At 54.5% G+C, this 18,848-nt stretch overlaps 7 protein-coding genes across 7 annotated transcripts; 3 read left to right on the forward strand and 4 right to left on the reverse strand.

Annotated features, from left to right (window-relative positions):
• On the reverse strand, positions 1–1,007 carry CDEST_09662 (Putative short-chain dehydrogenase/reductase SDR, NAD(P)-binding domain superfamily). Its single transcript, XM_062925821.1, has 2 exons — positions 761–1,007; positions 1–699 (listed from the first exon to the last, which is right to left on the reverse strand). The coding sequence occupies exons 1-2, from the start codon at positions 924–926 to the stop codon at positions 2–4; spliced, it is 864 nt and encodes a 287-aa protein (XP_062781872.1). The 5' UTR covers positions 927–1,007; the 3' UTR covers position 1.
• A 289-nt stretch (positions 1,008–1,296) lies between these two features.
• On the forward strand, positions 1,297–2,804 carry CDEST_09663 (uncharacterized protein). The gene is made up of 2 exons (XM_062925822.1): positions 1,297–1,751; positions 1,814–2,804. Exons 1-2 carry the CDS (start codon positions 1,435–1,437, stop codon positions 2,580–2,582), a joined length of 1,086 nt encoding a protein of 361 aa, XP_062781873.1. The 5' UTR covers positions 1,297–1,434; the 3' UTR covers positions 2,583–2,804.
• Positions 2,805–3,279: 475 nt separating this feature from the next.
• Positions 3,280–5,121, reverse strand: CDEST_09664 (Putative ankyrin repeat-containing domain superfamily; the record flags this gene model as incomplete). Its single annotated transcript, XM_062925823.1, has 1 exon — positions 3,280–5,121. The coding sequence occupies one exon, from the start codon at positions 5,119–5,121 to the stop codon at positions 3,280–3,282; it is 1,842 nt and encodes a 613-aa protein (XP_062781874.1).
• A 1,034-nt stretch (positions 5,122–6,155) lies between these two features.
• Positions 6,156–8,357, reverse strand: CDEST_09665 (Putative F-box domain, ankyrin repeat-containing domain superfamily; the record flags this gene model as incomplete). The annotated part of the gene is made up of 2 exons (XM_062925824.1): positions 6,156–7,814; positions 7,893–8,357. 2 exons carry the CDS (start codon positions 8,355–8,357, stop codon positions 6,156–6,158), a joined length of 2,124 nt encoding a protein of 707 aa, XP_062781875.1.
• Positions 8,358–8,813: 456 nt separating this feature from the next.
• On the reverse strand, positions 8,814–10,618 carry CDEST_09666 (Putative alcohol acetyltransferase/N-acetyltransferase). Its single transcript, XM_062925825.1, has 2 exons — positions 10,501–10,618; positions 8,814–10,443 (listed from the first exon to the last, which is right to left on the reverse strand). The coding sequence occupies exons 1-2, from the start codon at positions 10,539–10,541 to the stop codon at positions 9,033–9,035; spliced, it is 1,452 nt and encodes a 483-aa protein (XP_062781876.1). The 5' UTR covers positions 10,542–10,618; the 3' UTR covers positions 8,814–9,032.
• A 625-nt stretch (positions 10,619–11,243) lies between these two features.
• On the forward strand, positions 11,244–15,749 carry CDEST_09667 (uncharacterized protein). The gene has a single exon (XM_062925826.1). The coding sequence runs from the start codon at positions 11,460–11,462 to the stop codon at positions 15,570–15,572; it is 4,113 nt and encodes a 1,370-aa protein (XP_062781877.1). The 5' UTR covers positions 11,244–11,459; the 3' UTR covers positions 15,573–15,749.
• Positions 15,750–16,342: 593 nt separating this feature from the next.
• CDEST_09668 (uncharacterized protein) lies at positions 16,343–17,128 on the forward strand (the record flags this gene model as incomplete). The annotated part of the gene is made up of 2 exons (XM_062925827.1): positions 16,343–16,481; positions 16,617–17,128. The coding sequence occupies 2 exons, from the start codon at positions 16,343–16,345 to the stop codon at positions 17,126–17,128; spliced, it is 651 nt and encodes a 216-aa protein (XP_062781878.1).
• Positions 17,129–18,848: the final 1,720 nt, after the last annotated feature.

Below are 18,848 nucleotides of genomic sequence, written 5' to 3' on the forward strand. Positions count from 1 at the left end.
GTTACATGTTTCGGCCGCCCGTCACCATGATGGTCTGCCCGCTCACGTAGCTGAAGAGAGGGCTGACGACAGCCAAGATGGCCGAAGCCGCCTCGGTCGGCGTCCCGGGCCTCCGCAAAGGGATGTCCGCGTGCGCCTGCTGTTCTGGCCCCTTTTGCGCCTGCGGGATGCCCAGCGCGATCTTCTCGCCGCCGGGTCCCTCGACGAAGGCGCCCTTCTCCTTGGCATCCGTCAGCCGCGTCTTGATGTGCCCAAAGGCAACGGTGTTCGCCCTGACGCCGAACGCCGGACCCCACTCCTTGGCGATGGTCTTGGTCAGGCCCGTGACGCCGGCCTTGGCCATGGCGTAGTTGGCCTGGCCTGCATTACCGTGGATGCCCGAGGTGGAGCTGATGTTGATGATGCAGCGGTTCTCGCCGTCTTTGACGCGGAAGTAGGGGGCCGCGGCGCGCACGAGGCGGAAGGGCGCGGTCGAGTGGAGCGCGATGATGGTGTCCCACTGCTTATCCGTCATCTTATGGATGACGCCGTCCCAGGTGTAGCCGGCGTTGTTGACTAGGTGATGGATCTTGCCACCGCCGAAGGAGGCGGCCTTGGCAACGAGCTGGGTGATGTAATCCGCCGAGAGCATATCGCCGGGGACACTGATGGCCTGGCCGCCGGCGGCGTTGATACCGTCTGCGACCTCCTGGGCTTTTCCTGAGGTATGTGTCAGTGGCTGGTACTACGAATTGAAGATGGGCTTGAGGAGGTGGTGTACTGGCGTCAATGTCGGAAACGACCACCTTTGCGCCTTCGTTGGCGAAGAGCCGTGCTGTTTCTGCGCCGATACCCTGTCCGCTGCCGGTAATGATGGCCACTTGGCCCGCAAGCATCCCTTTAGGGTAGTTGAGGTGAGCGGCGATTTGCGCTACACGGTCTGACATGGCGGCGATGTGTTGGAAGAATGACTATGTTTCACTGATGGTCAATTACAAGGTGCGTATCGATATCAATCGGAAGAGTGGCTCATGCGGTGATGTGAAGTTCGAGAGGAAGCTCGAGAGGAAGCTCAGAGGAAGCTCGATAATGAATGATATTGTATGCAACTAGACCCCTGACCTGCCGAGGTTCCCCACGGTATTGATGGTGGGGTAGAGCTGTCGGCATTGTGCAAATGGGCTACCAGATCGCCCGAACTTCAAGCAGGCCTTGCTCTGTCAGGCCATTTCAAGCGTCATTGGTGTGGATATTGGGCTACATCGTCATTGATGCATTGAGCTCCAGCTCACAAGAGATGTTCGTTCTTGCGTCCGGCCTTTTGGAAAGACCTAGGGTTCGTTCTCCCTAAGCGGAAGTGACAACTGTTGTACTCCCCTGACAGGACTTGGCGCCCCGTCGGAGATTAGATAAGATAGAGGAAGCGTGGGATGTCTCCATCTCTGTTTTGACGACATGTCTGTCCCTCTCCTAACCTCCTTCTGCCACCCCGCCGTGCCAAGCTTTGAAGCAACAACCCAATCCACAGCCATGTCAAATCGTGGAGGCCGAGGTGGAGGCAAAGTCTTCCGGGGAGGAGGAAGAGGTGGGGGCGGTAGCGGGAGCGGTAGCGGTAGCGGCGGCGGCAGCGGTGGCAGCGGTGGCAGCGGTGGCAGCGGTGGTGGTGGCCCCGGTCGAGGCGGTCGTTCGCACTCGGGACCGTGGGGCAGACTCAAGCCCGTCGACTTAGACCCCCTCGACAGCTTCGGCCTCCCCTCCAAAGGCGACACAAGGTACGGCTGGCATCCCATTCAACTCTTGCTATAAGCTTCGCTGACACCCTGCCACTGCGTAGGCTCCTCGACTTCAAGACCCAGGAAAGGTATTACACTAAGATCGTCGAGCGCTACATGACCTTCTGCTCCGACGCCGGCGAGCGCGACGAGCTCCTCCGCCGCTTCGCCTCGCTCGATCTCAAGGAATACCCCTCCGTCTCCGCCGCGTCCTCGCCACGCCTCGACGACCCCGCCAGCACAAAGGCCCTCTCCGACGTCATGATGGCCCTGCGCAAGCTCCGCGAGGGCATCGTGGCCTCAAAACGCACAGACGAGTTTGCCATCCAGGCCTACCTCTTCAATATCCGCCTGTCAGTCCTGATTAAGCACCCTGAGTCGTACCACCCGGCCATCCTGCACGTGCTCCGGACAATACACCCGGCCCGGAACCTGACGAGCGTCGAGCTGCAGGAGGTCCTGGGCTACCTCGTCCTCGACGCCGCCTGTCGCAGGGGTGACCTGGCCGAGGCGTACGCGATACGGCACCGGTACGCGCTGCAAGACGCAAAGGTGGATGCCGTGCTGGCGGCGTTGGCGCACGACAACTACGTCGCGTTCCGGAGGGTGCAGAGGAACGTCGACGGGCATCGCGCGAAGCTGTTGGAGTTCGCCGAGGGTGAGATGCGTACGCATGTCCTCAAGTGTTTCGGGAGGACGTACCTGGCCGTTGACCAGGACTGGTTGGAGAAGTGTGCCGGCGAGAGCTGGGAGGCGTTGACGAGGGATCGCGGTGTCGGATGGGAGCTCGACGGGAAGAAGGTTGTTATTCGAAAGGTCAGGGCTAAGTGAAGAGCATGGTGGGGGGAAAGGAGGATAAGGAAATGTGTGCATTTGATACCCCTGATTAGAAAGCGTTCGAGACTTGAGCTCTGGACGGCACTTTGAGCAACATTGAATATCCGTTATTATGGAGCGTGATGCCGGTTTGTGCAAGGCTGTATCCCAAGGAGCACAAGGTCTAGCTGTGCATTGTTCTTTCTAGGGGGCTCATGAAGGGACGCTAACATACAAAGAAGGCTCTTTGGAATACTACCTGTCTCTTGTTGTTATTTGCGACGCCTACTCAACTGTGTCAACCCTACGCTCTGCCAGGTCAAAGAGTCCTTGATGCAACTTCATGGTTTGTTTTAGGTCCAATTCAATACCCAGCTATGCTTGGCTTCTTGTCTGTACATGTCTTACCTAGATCACTAATCCCTCCGGCCCAAGGGCTCAACAATGATGCCAAAGCTTGTTCGGCAACCTCGAACCATTCAAGATCTTTGGCCTTCGAGTCTATCCGCGCTCTCTACGCATTCCAGCCATGCATGATGCGCCCTCTTGTCTTCAAATCTCATCTTGATTCTGTCCTTCTACTTCCCACTTTCAACCGAACGCGCTCCAGACTAGGGCTTGTTGGCAATCCAGTGTAGTGGCTGGAAACACTGAGGCTATCTTTCCAGTCATGTTTCCATACCAACTGGATGGGCGAGAAACCAGATCTTTCCTAGGTGGATCTGGGACTCCAAGTCGAGGTTTGCTGGAGTTCCTTTGAGTGGTAGGGGACAATGAGGTTGTCTCTCAGCTGTTTCCTTAGTCTCAGCTGCCTAGACGAGAGACCGGAAGCTTCCTCGATATTCTCAAGAATCCCAAACAGCTTGGCTCTTTCTTTTGCAGAGGGAGAGTCCCAGGCCCCGTACCTCCCGAATTCGTTCGCCACTTCGATTATAGTTTGGAAAGAACGGGTCTCGCAGGCGTGTTCCACGCCAGACAAAATGCAGTCGTGAATTGCATAGAGGATGTTGCGAAGGGGAGTTTCGGCGTGCGCGTTGTGCCTCCATTTGTCCGTCGGGTCGGCCCCGTTTTGCAGAAGAAACCTGATCTTGTATGGGCTGTAATTGCGTCCGGTTACTGCCTTCAGCGCTCTGAATCCAAGGGTCATTCCACCATCAGCATGCCACGCTAGATCGTCCTTGTCAAGCTCGACGCCCATGGCGAGGAAACTTTCCAGAATCTTCGTTCCACACCAATTCTCTTCGATGATCGCCATGAAGGCTTCGGCCAGGTAATTGATTTCGGGAAGTGCTGCGGAAGCGCCAAGGTCTTCTGAGGTGCGGTTAATGCCCGCCTCACAACCTGCTTTCTTCATCAGCAGGCAATCATCCCTCAATCTATGAGCGAGCCTGGTAATGGCTTCGTGTTTTATGTCCTCTTTCTCATGGCATAGCAAGTGGACGCGCTCTTCAGGCAAACCAGGTAAATGGATGGAGCCGAATTTTGAGGGTTTGATGTAACACACAAGGTCTGACCATGGCCGTCGCGTATCTGTATCCAACTTGGCTCCCAAGTCTTGAAGTCTTGCTGCCGACTGCCAGAGATTGCAATGGAAAGCGAGCTTGAGCGGGGTACGCCCGTCAAGTCCCTTCCATCGCAGATCAGCGCCCAGCCATACCAGATTGTCGATCATGCTTGGGTCGGTGGAAAGTAGTGCGTAAAAGAGCGGCGTCATTGACGAGTTGTCCGTTACATCCACATCCACCTGCATATTCCGTACAAGATGAGTAACGAGCCACTTCATCCCTTTTTCCGAGGCAGTGTGCAGTGCTGTCACATTTGATGATAGGCTGGTGCACTTTGATCTTAAGACTTGGAGCCCGAAGCCCTGGAGTCTCTTGTCAAAATTGTCGCTGATTCTGATTTTGTCCGAACTAACCATCGTCTGAACTGACGCTCCGGCAGACAGCAAAAGTCGGATGATTGAGTTCTCTTCTCGGCAGATGGAATAGTGCAGAGGAGTCCAGCAGGAACTAATGGAAATGTTGCTATCGCCGTCAAGGTAATCTCTGTAGCCCTTGCATTTGCAGAATAGGTGCCCGGGGGCCTCGATGTCGGCGCCATGAGAGACAAGCCATTTCGCGGCGTCATAGTGGCCGTGATAGACCGCCAGGTGCAAAGGGGTCGCCCAGAATAGGAAATCTTTTTCCTCCTCACGTAGGAAGGGCACGGGGTAGCATTTCTTGGCCTCTTCTGGTATCGGAACAGGGTGGACGACATCGATATAGGCGCCGTAGATGACGGACTTCTTGAGGATGTGCAGGTTTCCGGTCGTGGACGCCTGGACCAGCATCTTCGAAAGATTGTCTTGCACCCCATGCCGCCAGAGAGTCGGGTTAGCGACTTCGCAAAGTCGACGGCTCGCCCGGGCCAAGCCGGCCCGTCCGCACGCGTCGCTGACGAGCTCGGCGATGTCCTGTAAGATCTCGGTAGGAAGTGAGGGCAGCGTCGGCTTTGTGACTGTCGGCGCTTCCGCCATGTCTTCTTTGCTATCGTGTTCTTGTGAATACAGCATTGGGAGGGGCGTCGATTTTGGGTTAGTGAATATCGGAGGAATTGGTTTGATATTCAGATAGTGTTTGGTCTGAGGGAAAACATAAGAGACGCCCTTCCAGGCCACGCGTTGTGTGAGACTATATGCCTGGTCGACGCTACCTCCGGTACGTCAATCTGGAACAGCTACGCTTGACCTTTATGGACCCCAACTAACGGCCTGAGTCATTGGCGAAAAACACCCTTTTATCCCCGAACTTAACTAGCAGTTACTGTATGCTGTAATACCCTGATAAATACCATGATGCCGAGCGTTCAAGTGAATCTGGAACATCCACTCGATCCATGGGCGGTCACATGGTGCTGTTTTTGAGAACAACTGCCTTACTGTGCCAATGACAATATATTCAGGTACTACGTGACGACTTTACTTTATCATTTGGCTGGTAGGCTTCACCTTTACCAGACAACTCAAAATCTTATCCCGCTAAAATTAATTACTCCAGGCTCCAGGACCATTAGGGTATGTAATGTGAAAAAGCAACCGAGATGCAAACGCATTAAATACTGCACCCACTTTGGCCTCTGGTCTGCTTGAAAGGCAACCCGATTCTATTGCAGACAACAGGCTATGAGACGAGCAAATTTTGGCATGTGCCTGAAGGTTTGTGAGACCCTCTCGGGCATCCCGTAGGTCCCAACTTGTCGGTCCAGATAAATATTATGCATGCTGTTTTTCACCAGCAGAGAAGAAGGAGGGCCAAGTGTATATTCACTTATAAAATTGCATCTATATGTCTATTTGGTCGTTTGAGTATGTACAGCAACCCTGGAAAAATGGGTAGCTTGCAACCAAACGGACGAAAAGAGAACTTAACATCTGACCACGGCTTTTGTTGAGAAAAGATAAGGTTGTACTGATAAGCAAAGAGAAGACGTACAACGGGTCATCTAACTGATGGACATCAAGCCAACCAAAATATCTACATGAAATGAAAACTGTAACACAGAGCTGTAAAGGAATGCTCGGAAGCACAACCCAAAACTGAAAGTGGGCTAAGCATCTACGGCCTTGAGAATCGCTACAAGCTTCGAAGGCATGCCGCTCTCGAGCATATAGTGGATATTCTTGGACATTTCTTCATCAAGCGCCGCTACTCTTCCACACATCCCAACGTAGTGCGCCGCCATGGCCAGCAGGCCCTCAGAACTGCCTGTGACGTCTGTGGCAAAGGCGTTCCACCCGCCCGCCGCTGCGAGCACGTCGATCACGCCAATAGAGCCCCACAAGCTGTTTTCGCTCTCCTCGTAGCTTCGAAAACCATCGCTAGCCCGGCACGGGAGGAGCCTCATGGAGTGCAAGAGATGACGGATGGGGGAGAACATCTCTGTCTCTCGGCCTGGCGGGCAAGGGTTGGCCCCTGCGTTCAGTAGCCACCTGATCCTCTTCTCCTGGAGACCCGAGTTAGCCTTGCCGGCAACGACACTGTAGAGAGCTATGGTTCCAATGGAGCAGAAGGCGTCGGTAGTGGGATTGGGTGTTACGTTCCAGGAGAGGGTCCATTGATTTATGAGATTCTCGTCGTAGCTCTGGACGGAAACCATCTTATTCAGGTCGAAGCGATCGAAGTCGATCCAAGAGGACTCTTCTCTTTCCAGGGAATCGGTCTGGAGAGCCCAGAAGAAGGCCATTTCCAACTCGCGATGGAAGGGCAAGTACTTCATATGTGATTTGCCTGTGCCTTGCTTGACGGTTGCCGAAAGGAGCCGAGAGGAGAACATCTCAAAACACTGGGCACGGTAACGCCATCCGGGAGTCATGTGCCTCGGGAAACTGCCCGTATGCAATACTCGGAACATGTGCTTGATTTTGGATTCTTTCAACGGCTGAGAGGTGTATCGGGATTGCGAGGATGCATCATCCAAGAGGCGGTTTTCGCCTGGCATATGGCACCAAGCGAGGTCACATCCGGGCCAGGCCAGAAGAGCGCCGACCGCCTGCTCTACCCGGAAATGGATGGCCCAGTCGAGAGCATCGAACGATTGCTGTCCAAACATATCCATGGTACAGGAGAACTCTGCGCGTGGGTCCGCTCCCAGAGACAAGGCTTTGTTGACGGCGTTGCTGTGCGGCGGTGCGAACGCGGCGTAGTGGAGAACGGTCCCTCCGTGGCTATCTTGGGACAAAATATCCACACCGACATTCTTGACGAGGTATGTCATGATGGCCTTTGCCCCCGAAGAGGCAGCAATGTGAAGTGCGGGAACAGAGTAGGGGTCTACGTACGAGACCATTTCGACCAAATCCTCAGTCTCCGCGAGCTCTGGAGTGCCATCTGTCGTCTGCAATAGCGGGATGCTGGGCGAGATGCTGGCATCGTTATCGCCGTCTTCTTCTTGAGGACTAAAATCGCCTTGGTCTAGAAATCCGTTGCCTTCATCGAGGCCGAAAATTCTCCTCTTCATCTCATGATAGCTGATAACAACCCCATCACGGTTGGCGTTGTTCGGGCTTCCCACCATAGAGAACAAGGGGTATTTGCGGAACCGGTTGGGCATACGCACGTTATGGTACGAGGCACCAGAGGCGAGCAGCAGGCGAGCAATCGAGGTTCGCCTGTTGCATATGGCGTAATGGAGAGGTGTCCAAGCCGGGAATCGGCTTAGTTTCAGATGGCTGGGACGGACTTGCACACCAGGGTGGTCGGGATGGCACTTCGAATTGTCGAAGGGGTGTTGTCACCTAAGCGGCATGCAATTACAGAGAAACCGGCCGCCGTCTTCCAAATCCACGTTTTGTTTGAGGAGCCATTCGACTACGTGGTAGTGTCCGTACATGGCGGCCATTGCCAACGGGGTCGCCCAGCAGGCCTCTTGTGGAATAGGACCGGCGTCGTAGTCGTTGGGGACGACCGCGTCAGGCCCCCATCTTATGAGTGTATCCCCTTCCATCTGATGAATTCTGTAGTGCTCGAGTCTCCAGTCGTCCGCCACACAACCCATTGGCGACAGGGCATATTTTCCTTGGAATTGGGCGCCGTAGGTAGCGGCCACTTTGAGAGTCTCGAGGTTCCCCTCCGCTGCAGCCATTACAGTGATGTCGGGGAGATCGACGCTGATGGCAGCATGGTACAGCCTGGGTCTGAAGACGTCAAGGAGACGACGGCTGACCAGAGCAAGAACCGCATCAAATTCCAGAGTGTCGAAGTACGTGGCGATATGCAGAAGCAATTCTGAAGGGAGTGTGTCGAGCGTCATGTTCTAGGGTGGCTTGTCAGCGAATAGCTTCTGCATCACGCGGGACTCGGGAGCGCACCAAGAGATTGTTAAAGGGACCGAAACAACACCGCAATGCTATGTCTGCCAGTTTCTGGTTTCGCTGCCTGATCTTGATCCAGTTCCTGTGCGGAAATGAGAGGATAAGGGAGATCCGTGATCTGGCTGGGAGGATGTTGGGCGAGGAAGGTTTGGTTACACGGGCTGATAGAAGAAGGCTACGGCAGCCTGGAAAACGCTCCTGTACATCATCTATTGTACTTGAATAGGTACTTGACCGCACCTGCTTGCACCTGTTTGTACTTGCCTGCATCTTCTCGTAACTGCCTGCACCTACTGCCCATGCCTATCTCCTTTTTCTAGGTACCTACCCACCCTTCTAATACAGCAGTTACGTGTACCTAGGTAGGTGTAGATACCTAGATGCAGCTAGCGGCTGTAGGCAGGTAAACAGGTAGGCAGGCGCATAGGCCTGCTAATACGAGGGATAGAAATCAGAAGCGGGCATGCATCAGAGTGAGGTAAGGACATCTAATCAATAACGTAATTATAAATGTTCGGGCTCTCGTATCAATTAAAAGGGCACCGAGCAGTAGAACCAGAGTAAATCTAAGCTGAGCAACGTGAGAGAGTCGACGGAACAAGCAGGGATGGTTGTCAGAAGGGAGCTCCGCCTGCGAGCCGGTGCGTCCACGAATCGAGGTCTGCAGCCAGAGATTCTAGCAGCGCTGTGTCCACGATATTCTCGTTCCAAGTCAATGTAATGGTGACTTCTCCGCCGGCGATGCCCGCGACGTTGACGGCAAACCCGGGTCCCACTGTCATGGCCGACTGCGAGAACACGGCTCGGTTCAGCTTCCACAAGGCACCTTCAGTTGCACCGCCGTTGATGGCCCCCAGGTTGCTGACCTCCCAGCTGTTGCCGCGCTCACCGTGATCCTTCTTCGTGAAGAACTCGTGGAAGTTGCTGACATACTTCAACATGGCCGTGATATCGTCGTGGGGCAGAGTCGCCAGCCTGCTTTTGAGGTCATTCTTGACGGAGGCTGCGACGCCCCAGATTGCTTGCTCAAGGTCCTGGCCGGAGGATTCGCGAAGGATCGCGGTCGACGCCTTGGGTATCGGGTGACCTGTCGATGTGACGAGAATCGAGAATTGCTTGTCCACGTCGAGCCCCGCGGTCGCCGGAACAAACCGTCTCAAGCTCATGGCAGAACATGGCTCCAAAGCCTGTGCCTTTGAGGCGGGGAGATGGCGAGAAAGCGAGGCGGCAACGAGTGCGTGCAGCAATGGTGTTAGGGTCAGAGAGTGCGCCCGAGCGGTCGCCAAAAGTCTAGTCGCGATGGCTGCCGGAAGTCGCAGCAACTGGACATTTGTCTGGTAAGGCATCGAGAAGTCGATAGCGCGACCTTTCCAGGGAATGACGTCTGGTTTAGACTTCAGCCAGGAAGGGCCGAAGGCAGCCCATAGCTCCCAGAGAAAGTATGGCCAGCTGATCCGACCGTTGATGAGTTGCTCTTGGGGACCGGGCAATATCGGTGGCTCCGACAGCTCGAGCTGGTCCGCTTCAAGTTCCGAAATGACAACCGGGTTAAGCAGTGCATTGAGGAGACGGCTAAGAAAGATGGAGCCGCTTGTACCATCGCCGATAGCGTGATGGAAGGAGAAGACAACCTCGATCTCTGATGGAGAGCCCTGGGCGGTATCAATGGGAATGACGGCGATCCTCCAGGGCGGGCGCTGGTCGAGCTGTAACCAGAGCTGATCATGCTGGAAAGAGAGGTGTTTGCATAAGACTGCATCCGCCGCCTCTGGGCGGGACGGGCTGAGCCACTGGATGTGTTCTGCGAAGTTGATGCGTGGAATGTGGACGTAGCAAGCGGCTTCTTTGTCTTCGTTGGCGATGCCAACGCGTAGAAAAGGCTGCTCCATGACGACCTGCGCAACAGCTCCACGGAGCTTCGTCTTGAGAACTTCGAGATCGGTGCCGGGTGGAACGGCGTACCGGCCCGTCACTGACACGCATCGATACAAGCCCAGTGAATGACGAGCAGTCGAGTACCTCTCCCTAGAGTTTGTTAGACCTCAACATAACATAAAGGGGATTCCTCGGCAGAATCTTTACATGTTGCCGCATGGCCGTACGGCAGCTGCTTGGGGGCCCATGATGAGCGATGAAGACTTTCAAGGCCGAACTGTCACTCGTGATGTCGGTCTCCTGGCGGCGGCGTGTTCTCACGAAGGTCACAACGGGGGACTGTGCGTAAGCAAGTGTACATCCACATACATTTTAAATGAACGGGCCCCTGCATGTGTCCCTGAATCCAAGGGGAACCTATCCAGGAGAGGAATAGCTCGCCGGTCTGGCCGGACTTAGAGTGGGTAATTGGACAGGGGACAAATAGCTCATTCGGCAATCCTCGCTTGGGGTATTGAAGGTCAATGGGATCTAGAGGCCTGCTTCAATTGAGGCCAGCAGAGCATCTAGACTCTGTGGACCTCTCTGCAGCGAGCCCAGCAGAAATCTGCGCAGATGGGTTGATGAATCAAAGAAAATGGGGTTTCAACGTCACTTACGTTCACCAGACTGTTAGTCTCAAACGGCTTTTACAGGCCGTAAAGGTACCTAACTTGCCTGGGGAAAGGGACCGTCTCGGAGCTTGGGCCATGTCAACTGGAAGCTGCCGACCAGTGCGTTGCGCCGGTGTTTTTCCGCCCCGAGATTAGGAGGGGCCATGTGGGGGTTCGAGTCTAAGAAGGAAGGAAGCCCAGGGTGCTCCCCCGGTCAATTTCCAGTGGGGGACGCGGTTCACCACTTGCTCGTGCTCCGACCAAAATATTGACCCTCACACCTTCTCCTTTGCGCAACACGTTTCCCCCTAACCAAGATGCAAAGTGATGCGGCGATAATGTCTTTTGCAACTTGAAAAGTCGCCTCAGCTTCGTTTCCCACCACTTCCGACGCGTCTAGCACTGATATGACGCGGTCTTTCGCCAAATCGCAAACCCGAATAATGCAGCGCCGCGCAGCTTGACCCTGTCACTCTCATCCGTTTACGAACGTGGTCGCAACCCGAGATCGCCATGGACCACAACCGATCCCCTTCCTACGCCTTTGGCGCGCGTGCGAATCGTCGCGCTTCTACTCAATTGACTATCGACGAAGAGGGCCGGAAACCGCTGTTCTCCAAATCGTCGAGAGAGAGCCTCGAACCCCCCAATCCCGCCCAGACGTTGACAGCATCCCACCGTTTTGGGTACTCACCTACGAACAATAGCAATCCGACTGGTCGCCCACCCTCACGAGCCACGATTCCTCGCCCATCGAGCTCTGCTTCGCAGACTCCGTCAATCAACTCCAACCACTCCGTCGAGATCATTTCCCCGGGCTCTCGTATACCACGGCCCAAGTCGGTTGGAATGTTTGCCAAAGGGACAGGTGCTTCTGTTGCCAAAGCCTGGGAGCTGGCCGACGAAAACCGCGTGCATACTCTTGAGCGGGCGCGCAGAGCCTCTCCGGCCATTGATGCGTCCCCCAGTCCGGCCCCGCGGCCATACATAACCCGGCAGACTCATGACGAAGCCAGATCACGACGATCTTTGGGCAAAGATGCGGTTGATTATTCCCGTCCCAGACCTCTCTCAAGATTGTCCAACGATTCCTTGCGCGATAACTACGTGGCGCGGTATGGAGGCAGCCCCGGATCGCAGAACAGCTTCTCGAGCTCTGGAAGCTTCGACCGCCGACTCACCCAATACGAGCGCGAGATGGAACAGACACAACGAGAGCCAGATAACCTCTTTGGCAAAGCTGTAACGGGACCCAGGATTGCCGAGACTGGTCATACTTTGGCAAGGAGGACCAGCAGCAGCAGCCTTAACTCGGCACAGAGCCTGGGTCGGAAGGTGAGCAACAGTAGCTTGAACGGCGGCCAGAACTTGGGTAGAAGAACAAGCTACGGCAGCCTGGGCGGCAGTCCTCGACCACCGGCCTTCGCCAAGAGCCATGTTCCAGAAGGCCGGATCAAGGAACTGTTGCAGCAGGATGAAATGGGTATCAAGCGATCCATCAGCACGACTTCAACTGCAGCCGACACGCCACTCCCCTCTACCGAAGCCGCCGTCCTTCCACAGGAACCTACCCCACCGACATCTCGGCCGCCTTCTGCGAATCACGAACCGCTTTCACCTGAGAAGAGTTACGCCTGGCAGCTAGAAGCCGATTTTACCGCGGGAGACTTGCAGATTTCCGACAGCCCGCGCATAACAATGGCCGGCACGGCATTCGGCGAAGTCGCGAACCGTCGAAACTTCAGCAGCAGCAGCAGCCCATACGCTGATGACCATAGTAGTCCTGCTGCCCCAAAAACCATTGGGCCTTCCAGCCGGGAGTCGTCAATCGGGGCTGCTACTAGACCTGGGCGGTCAAACAATAGAATTGACATGATTCGCCAGCGGGAAGAACAGGCCGATACAGAGCTTGCTGAGCAGCGGAAGCGACAGTCACTAGTTAGAAACACAAGACTGCAGGGAATCAGCGAGAGGGAGGCCGTGGCCGAAGATCAGATGGCCAAGCAATCAAGGGCGCAGCCACATTCATACTACCCAACTCCCGACGACGACCTACCGGTGCACGAAGAGACAAAAGAGCAGCCCCAGCCAAAAAACACGAAACTAGACACCATACGAGCACGAGAAGCGGAGTCTCTGTCGAAGAAGGCTATGGCTTCCAGTCGACTGGAGGAGATTCGGGAGCATAACTCCATGTCAAAGTCTTTGTCGCCAGAAAGTCGGCGCAGCAACGAACACGCCAGGAATTCGGCACCTTCTCTCGACGAAGATCGAGAAGATTCGGAACTAGCGGATGAGGATGGTGAACATATACCCGATACGCCCGTCACTATCTACCGCAACAATCTGGCTTCTAAGGACAGCAAGTCGCACGACACGTCACCCAAGGATACCCGGAAGGACCTGGGAAGCCCAAAATTCACAAGGCCTCAGACAGTACACAGGAGGGAGGACTCGAGGGACTTGCTTCAGAAACTTTCGAGAGCTACTAGCAGTAGTCCTGCTCCCGAGACCCGAGGTCTGACTACGACCATAGACCAGGCGATGAAGCCTCACGCCGATGATGGTGAGAAACTGAAGGCGTTTGACAAAGATAACATCGGCCAACGTGACTACGCAAGTCGCCAAAGGCACCAACGGGGCAAATCCGAAGGCGAAAAACCGAAGGCGATTGGCGAGGATAGTATCGGTCGACGTGAGTACGCAAGTCTCCAAAGCCACCAACGGGGCAAATCCGAGGGCGGGATCCAGGACACGGCGGCTGCGGCGGGTTCACAAAAAGAAGCTACGGAACAGGTCGCCAAGGAACCCGAAATCCGGCGCCGCTGGAGTGAGCGCAGAAGTGAACGTAGGATGGAACGCCAAACCGACCCCCAACGCGAACGAACGGTGGTCCGAGAGCCCGAGTCGAGGTTTGATCTGCCACAGACCAGTCAAACAGACAGCAAAGCCCCTGAGCCTGCTCGTACTGGGATCATTAGCGAACCTCAGCTTAGTCCGGCGGATGGACCAAAGCCATCGGAAACTGAAGAAAGACCGAAGTCTGCCGCAGGGTTTGGCGGGCGACGTCGAGATCTTGGCCAGCGCTCAACCGATTCTGCTAAGGACAGTCGGAAGAGCATGGCTTCATCGGACGGCGATCCCACCGAGCGGATCGCACAAGAGATGAATCTCTTTGCGGCTGCCGACGCACTATCCGAACGAGGATCGAGAGCACCGTCGGCAGCGCCTTCCACCGAGGATGAGGATAAGGACCTCCTTGCCGGCGAAACTCCCCGACCTACCAAGGTTGACCCGATGTCCCTTCCTACGCCCAAAGTAACGGGCGCTTTCGTTGAGACACCCGCGACGACCCGGACCGAACGGGTCGAAGAAGACATCAAGCCCTTGATGAGGCCGGAACCGACGTCAGATGCAGGCCACGGCAGACCACCAAGTCGCAGAGGCTCACGTCCTTTGTCAGGAGCACCGTCCTTTTCCAACCTAAACGAAACAGGTTCCGGATCAAACAGTGGTGAAGTACAGAAGAAAGAATCCGAAGGAACGACTACGACCTCGGTACTACGACGCCGCAACAGGTCAACCTCTCGGCCTCGGCCCCCCTTGACCAATTCGGTCAAACCGCCAACTGTAAAGGACGACCTCCTTGAGCTTCAGCGCAGACACCAAATTGAGGACTCCACTCTGGACGATTTCGAAGAAATGTTTAACTTGGAGAAACTTCAAAACGCGCCCTCCCCCGCGATCGAGTCTATGCTTGACGAGATATCAATCAAGAGGGAGGAAGTCGCTGCCAAGCCGAACCTGACAGACACCGAACGGGACCGAGAGCTGAAACAATACGACAGAATGAGGAAGGCACTGACAGACGGACTTCAAAACATACGTACGGCCAAACAGGGCATCGAACGCTTGGAGGGGCAGGTTGCTCACGCTGAGGGCAAACAAGGAGAAGAAAAGACGGCCACGGAGACCTCGAAGAAGCAACACACGGAAGAAGCCTCGCGCCACCGTCCCCATCCGGATCACGCCCGTGATTGCCCGGACTGTGTAGACGCGCCTCTGATCAAGGAGGTCTCCTATCTTCACCTTCCCGTGCCGAGCCTCTACCAGCGCAAGCCATTCCGCCTCACTTTCGTCGGGCTAGTCTTCCTCATCGTCTCGTTGTGGTACGCCGCCGAGTCCGCTATGTGCGAAGTTTACTGTCGACCAGCCTCGTGCTCCTCAACACCATGCATCTGGTCGTCAACTGACCCGACTTGGGGTGTTGCGATCCCAGTGAAGCTCGACGAGTGGGCTACGAATGGCTTGGGCCGTCAAGTCGCCATCCAGTTCTCCGAGGACGCATCAGACCTGTTTGCAGACGTCATGGACTTCGTTACAGGTACCGACATCACCAATGTCGACATGGGCACCCTCGATTTCTACGAAAGGCGGCAACACCGCCGACGCCTCCGGAAGAAGGGACTTGCGAAGAAGCCGCCCGTGGAGTCGCCGGAGGACAAGGCGAAATGGGATGCATGGCACGTCGAGCGCGTGGCCAACGAGAGAGTGGAGAGCGCGAGGGATATGGGCTACGATATCCGTGACTTTGACGAGGTTATTGGGGGTGATGAGGTGGTGTGAGGAGGTAATCACTACTAGGTCATTGTTGTACATTACTAGTCCATATGTCGTGCTGTTTCGGGCGATACGTATCGCGGTGGATATGGTATTTGGGAACGGGAGTGTCCTGGTCAGTAATACACCTTTAGTAAACCATGACGCTCTCCGGTTTCTACCTTTCCACTTGTGTGTAGCTACAGGCTGAGAACGTTGAACCTTGAGGTAGGCTGAGTGAATCAATCATGGTATCCGACGACAAGCAGGCTCCGCCAGGCTCCGCAACATGAGCAACGCAGCCAAAATGTGACGACTCCGTTAGAAAAATGAAATTGTCGCGTTTTTGGTTGGATGAGCTCCTGAAAGTCTGTGAGACTGCTTTTTGACGAGTCAACATAGCTCAAAGATGGGGCGGCGGACTTGTTGGCGATGCTGAAAGGGAGGGGAAAGAAGATTATGGTCATTACGAATAGACCGAGGGGCTGTTTGCGAGCATGTTGAGCGTCTCGGGATCGCGACGCGCTGATGTGGGTGCTCATCCGCAACTCATGAGCGAGAACGTACCGGACGCCACAGACAATCCATTAAACGCAGCAGTCATTCCGTTCATCAACGACTTACTCCCAAGACAATTTCATTCGCTCCGTTGCCGTTGCTCCGTGTAAGACACTCCCACCATGTTCCACTATGTGTCAAGTAGGGCTGCGGCACTCGTGTTTCCCCAAAGACTCGACGCCAACTCTTTTAGCGTCTGACATCGATCCTTTCGACGTCATCGCCAAGCCCTACTACGAATGCCAAACCGTGAAGATCCTCAACCGAAGCATCACAGCCCAGGTCACGATGGCGGCGGCGAGTTACACTCGAAAGAATGCTACGCCCTACGACTTGGCATACCGGCAAACTGCTCCAATAGGACCATTTTAGGCAACCGTGTGAAGGGGTTGTGTGAACCCCATGCTCCTCATAAAAAGAGACCCGAGTACCTCTCTCGCAGTGTGTAAATAGCACGGATTGTGAATAAGGATAATGTTTTTGGAGGCCCCTTTGAGCTCTTCGTATGCACAGCACCTAACGTCATTGCCATACACGATCCGCCGAAGCCTCACCATAACGTCGACTGCATCCTGACAACAGACACGCCACGCAGTCACCACCAACACCCCTTAAGACCCAAGCAACCCCCGAAGCCCGGTCAATTTCCATCGAGCCAAAAAAAAAAGGCCTGCGCCGGCAACAGCATCCGCTCGGATCTCCCCATCCCAAAGAACATCAGCTGGGCAGTCATCCCCGGCCGCAACATCTCAGCAGCCCCGATGGTGGCCTGCTGTTCGCCGAATCCCGTCCAGCTCATCGACAACTGCTACGAGTGGTGCGAACTGCCGGAGAAGTACGAGAGGGACGAGGCCAGGGCGCTTGCCGCTTTCAGGAGTTGCCTGTCGGTCAACGACCGGAACCTGTCCATCTCCAACATCCTCGGACTGAACATCGCCGACAGCGCCGCGGCGAGGCCCGTCGTTACGATGGCGGGGCTCGGAATATGGGGGCTGCTCGCCTCGGCGTTTCTGGTGCTGACTTGAGGGTGAGAGGAGCAGGCGGTGAGATAGTCATGGTTTTCTATGAGTATGGCTCGGTTCTTTGCTTAGAGCTATCAATGAAACGCAGTATTGCCATTTTGAACAGGTCAACCACTTCCAGAAGTGTAGGAAGTCTAGACAGAAAGGTCTAAGTTAGAACCTTCAGCAGTCCCTTACGTAGTCGCCAAACTGGGAGCCTAAATGAGCATCTTTTAAATCTAACGTGTATATCTAGCTTTGTATAACCCCCTCCCCGAGAAGTGGTCGATGTAGTCCTTCAAATCGATCGAATTGCTTACACTTACAACATCCGGACGTTACGCGTGCGAAAAGTGCGACCAAGAACAGGCAGTTTACCTACAAATATAAACCACCCCCTTAACATACCTAGTGCATAGAATGGCGCTTGTACAAACTATCATTGTAGGAATCAACGGTTCGCCGTACAGCTTCTGTACATCTTGGATGCCCGCGGCCTAGCTTTTCCTTCCTCCCTTTCCCACGAAAACCCCATACTGAGAACCTGGGCAGAGGTTCGTCGGCCGATACAAACTCCCGGTTTGCGCCTCGCTCACTGCTGTAAGTCAGGATCTGCTGAGGTCCTCCCTCCGCTGAGCCAACTGCCAGAAAACCCCCTCCACCTTTATAATGCAGGACCAGCCGCCACTTGTCTTAGAGCAAGCACCTCTATTACGCCACTTCTGCTGTAGAAGAGAGAGGCGCTTAATTTTGTAGGGAATCAGCGCCTTAATTCTCGCAGGGGTCTGATTTTGAGGGGTTTTGCTAAAGAGTTGATGGATATACGGATGCCAAATACTGGCCTCTGACTGCTAGGGTTGGCTTTGACCGTTTACTAGTCTTTTTCATCGTTAAAAAACAATGATATGGGTATCTGTCGCGAATCCTAGACCTTTCCGCTTGGCAGGGCAACTGGAAATGGGCAGCCCAAATCATGCTGGCGACGTTGGCAGCGATCCCACCAACCAGCGCGGATTATGGCGGGACGACTGCCGGCCGACGACCGGGGAATGCCGTACATACACAATTCTACATAGAGCGGTTGTTATCGTAGCGTCAGATGATTATAACTAGATATGTAAAATAATGTTTATTGATAGTATCCTAAATGATGTATACATATAGAGTTTATGTACCCAAAAGTATAAAGTCTCATTTCTTGTAGGCTTTCTCTCAAGGATGCTTAGCTTATAAGAGACGTTCCTCTATGAGACATATCGTCCTCTAAGTCTGTCGTTAACTCTGTGACCTTGTTACAAGAGCCGCCCCATTATGGACGCGGTCATGGAAAACAAACACGTTTTCCTACTAATACAAACTTACCAGACTGCTACTGTGAGTTGTCTAGCAGCTCTTGGCAAACACGGCATTCTCTAAAGCCAGTTCTTAAATCATGTTTGTTCAGTTCTCGCGGCACATTATTGGCTTGATGTTTTTGTTTCGTTGTTCTTCTATACAGCATATAAGTCGCAGGCCTGTCAGTGTGCTCTCTTCTCATCACTGTCTCAGGGTTCTCGCTTCCCTAAAGATTAAAAATGACTCTTTTGGCGTAATCTCTTCCAAAAAACACGGAGTTTGCAACGATTCGTAGTGAAGTTGGGTTATCCTTATGTCGGCGGCTCCCTCTTCCGCCATGCCATACTCGCAGCAGCAGGACACAGTGCCGAGGCTACCGCGGTTACACTTCGCCGGGATGAGCTGTTGT

The sequence above is a fragment of the Colletotrichum destructivum genome, chromosome 6, assembly GCF_034447905.1.
Source record: "Colletotrichum destructivum chromosome 6, complete sequence".
NCBI classification, from domain to species: Eukaryota; Fungi; Ascomycota; class Sordariomycetes; order Glomerellales; family Glomerellaceae; genus Colletotrichum; species Colletotrichum destructivum.

Coding starts and splice junctions, on each gene's coding strand:
- CDEST_09666 (XM_062925825.1), bottom strand. CDS start 10,541: ATGGGCCCCCAAGCAGCTGCCGTACGGCCATGCGGCAACAT. Junction 10,444..10,500: donor GTACGGCCATGCGGCAACAT/GTAAAGATTCTG, acceptor AACAAACTCTAG/GGAGAGGTACTCGACTGCTC.
- CDEST_09667 (XM_062925826.1), top strand. CDS start 11,460: ATGGACCACAACCGATCCCCTTCCTACGCCTTTGGCGCGCGTGCGAAT.
- CDEST_09663 (XM_062925822.1), top strand. CDS start 1,435: ATGTCTGTCCCTCTCCTAACCTCCTTCTGCCACCCCGCCGTGCCAAGC. Junction 1,752..1,813: donor CCCTCCAAAGGCGACACAAG/GTACGGCTGGCA, acceptor GCCACTGCGTAG/GCTCCTCGACTTCAAGACCC.
- CDEST_09662 (XM_062925821.1), bottom strand. CDS start 926: ATGTCAGACCGTGTAGCGCAAATCGCCGCTCACCTCAACTACCCTAAA. Junction 700..760: donor CGTTTCCGACATTGACGCCA/GTACACCACCTC, acceptor CACATACCTCAG/GAAAAGCCCAGGAGGTCGCA.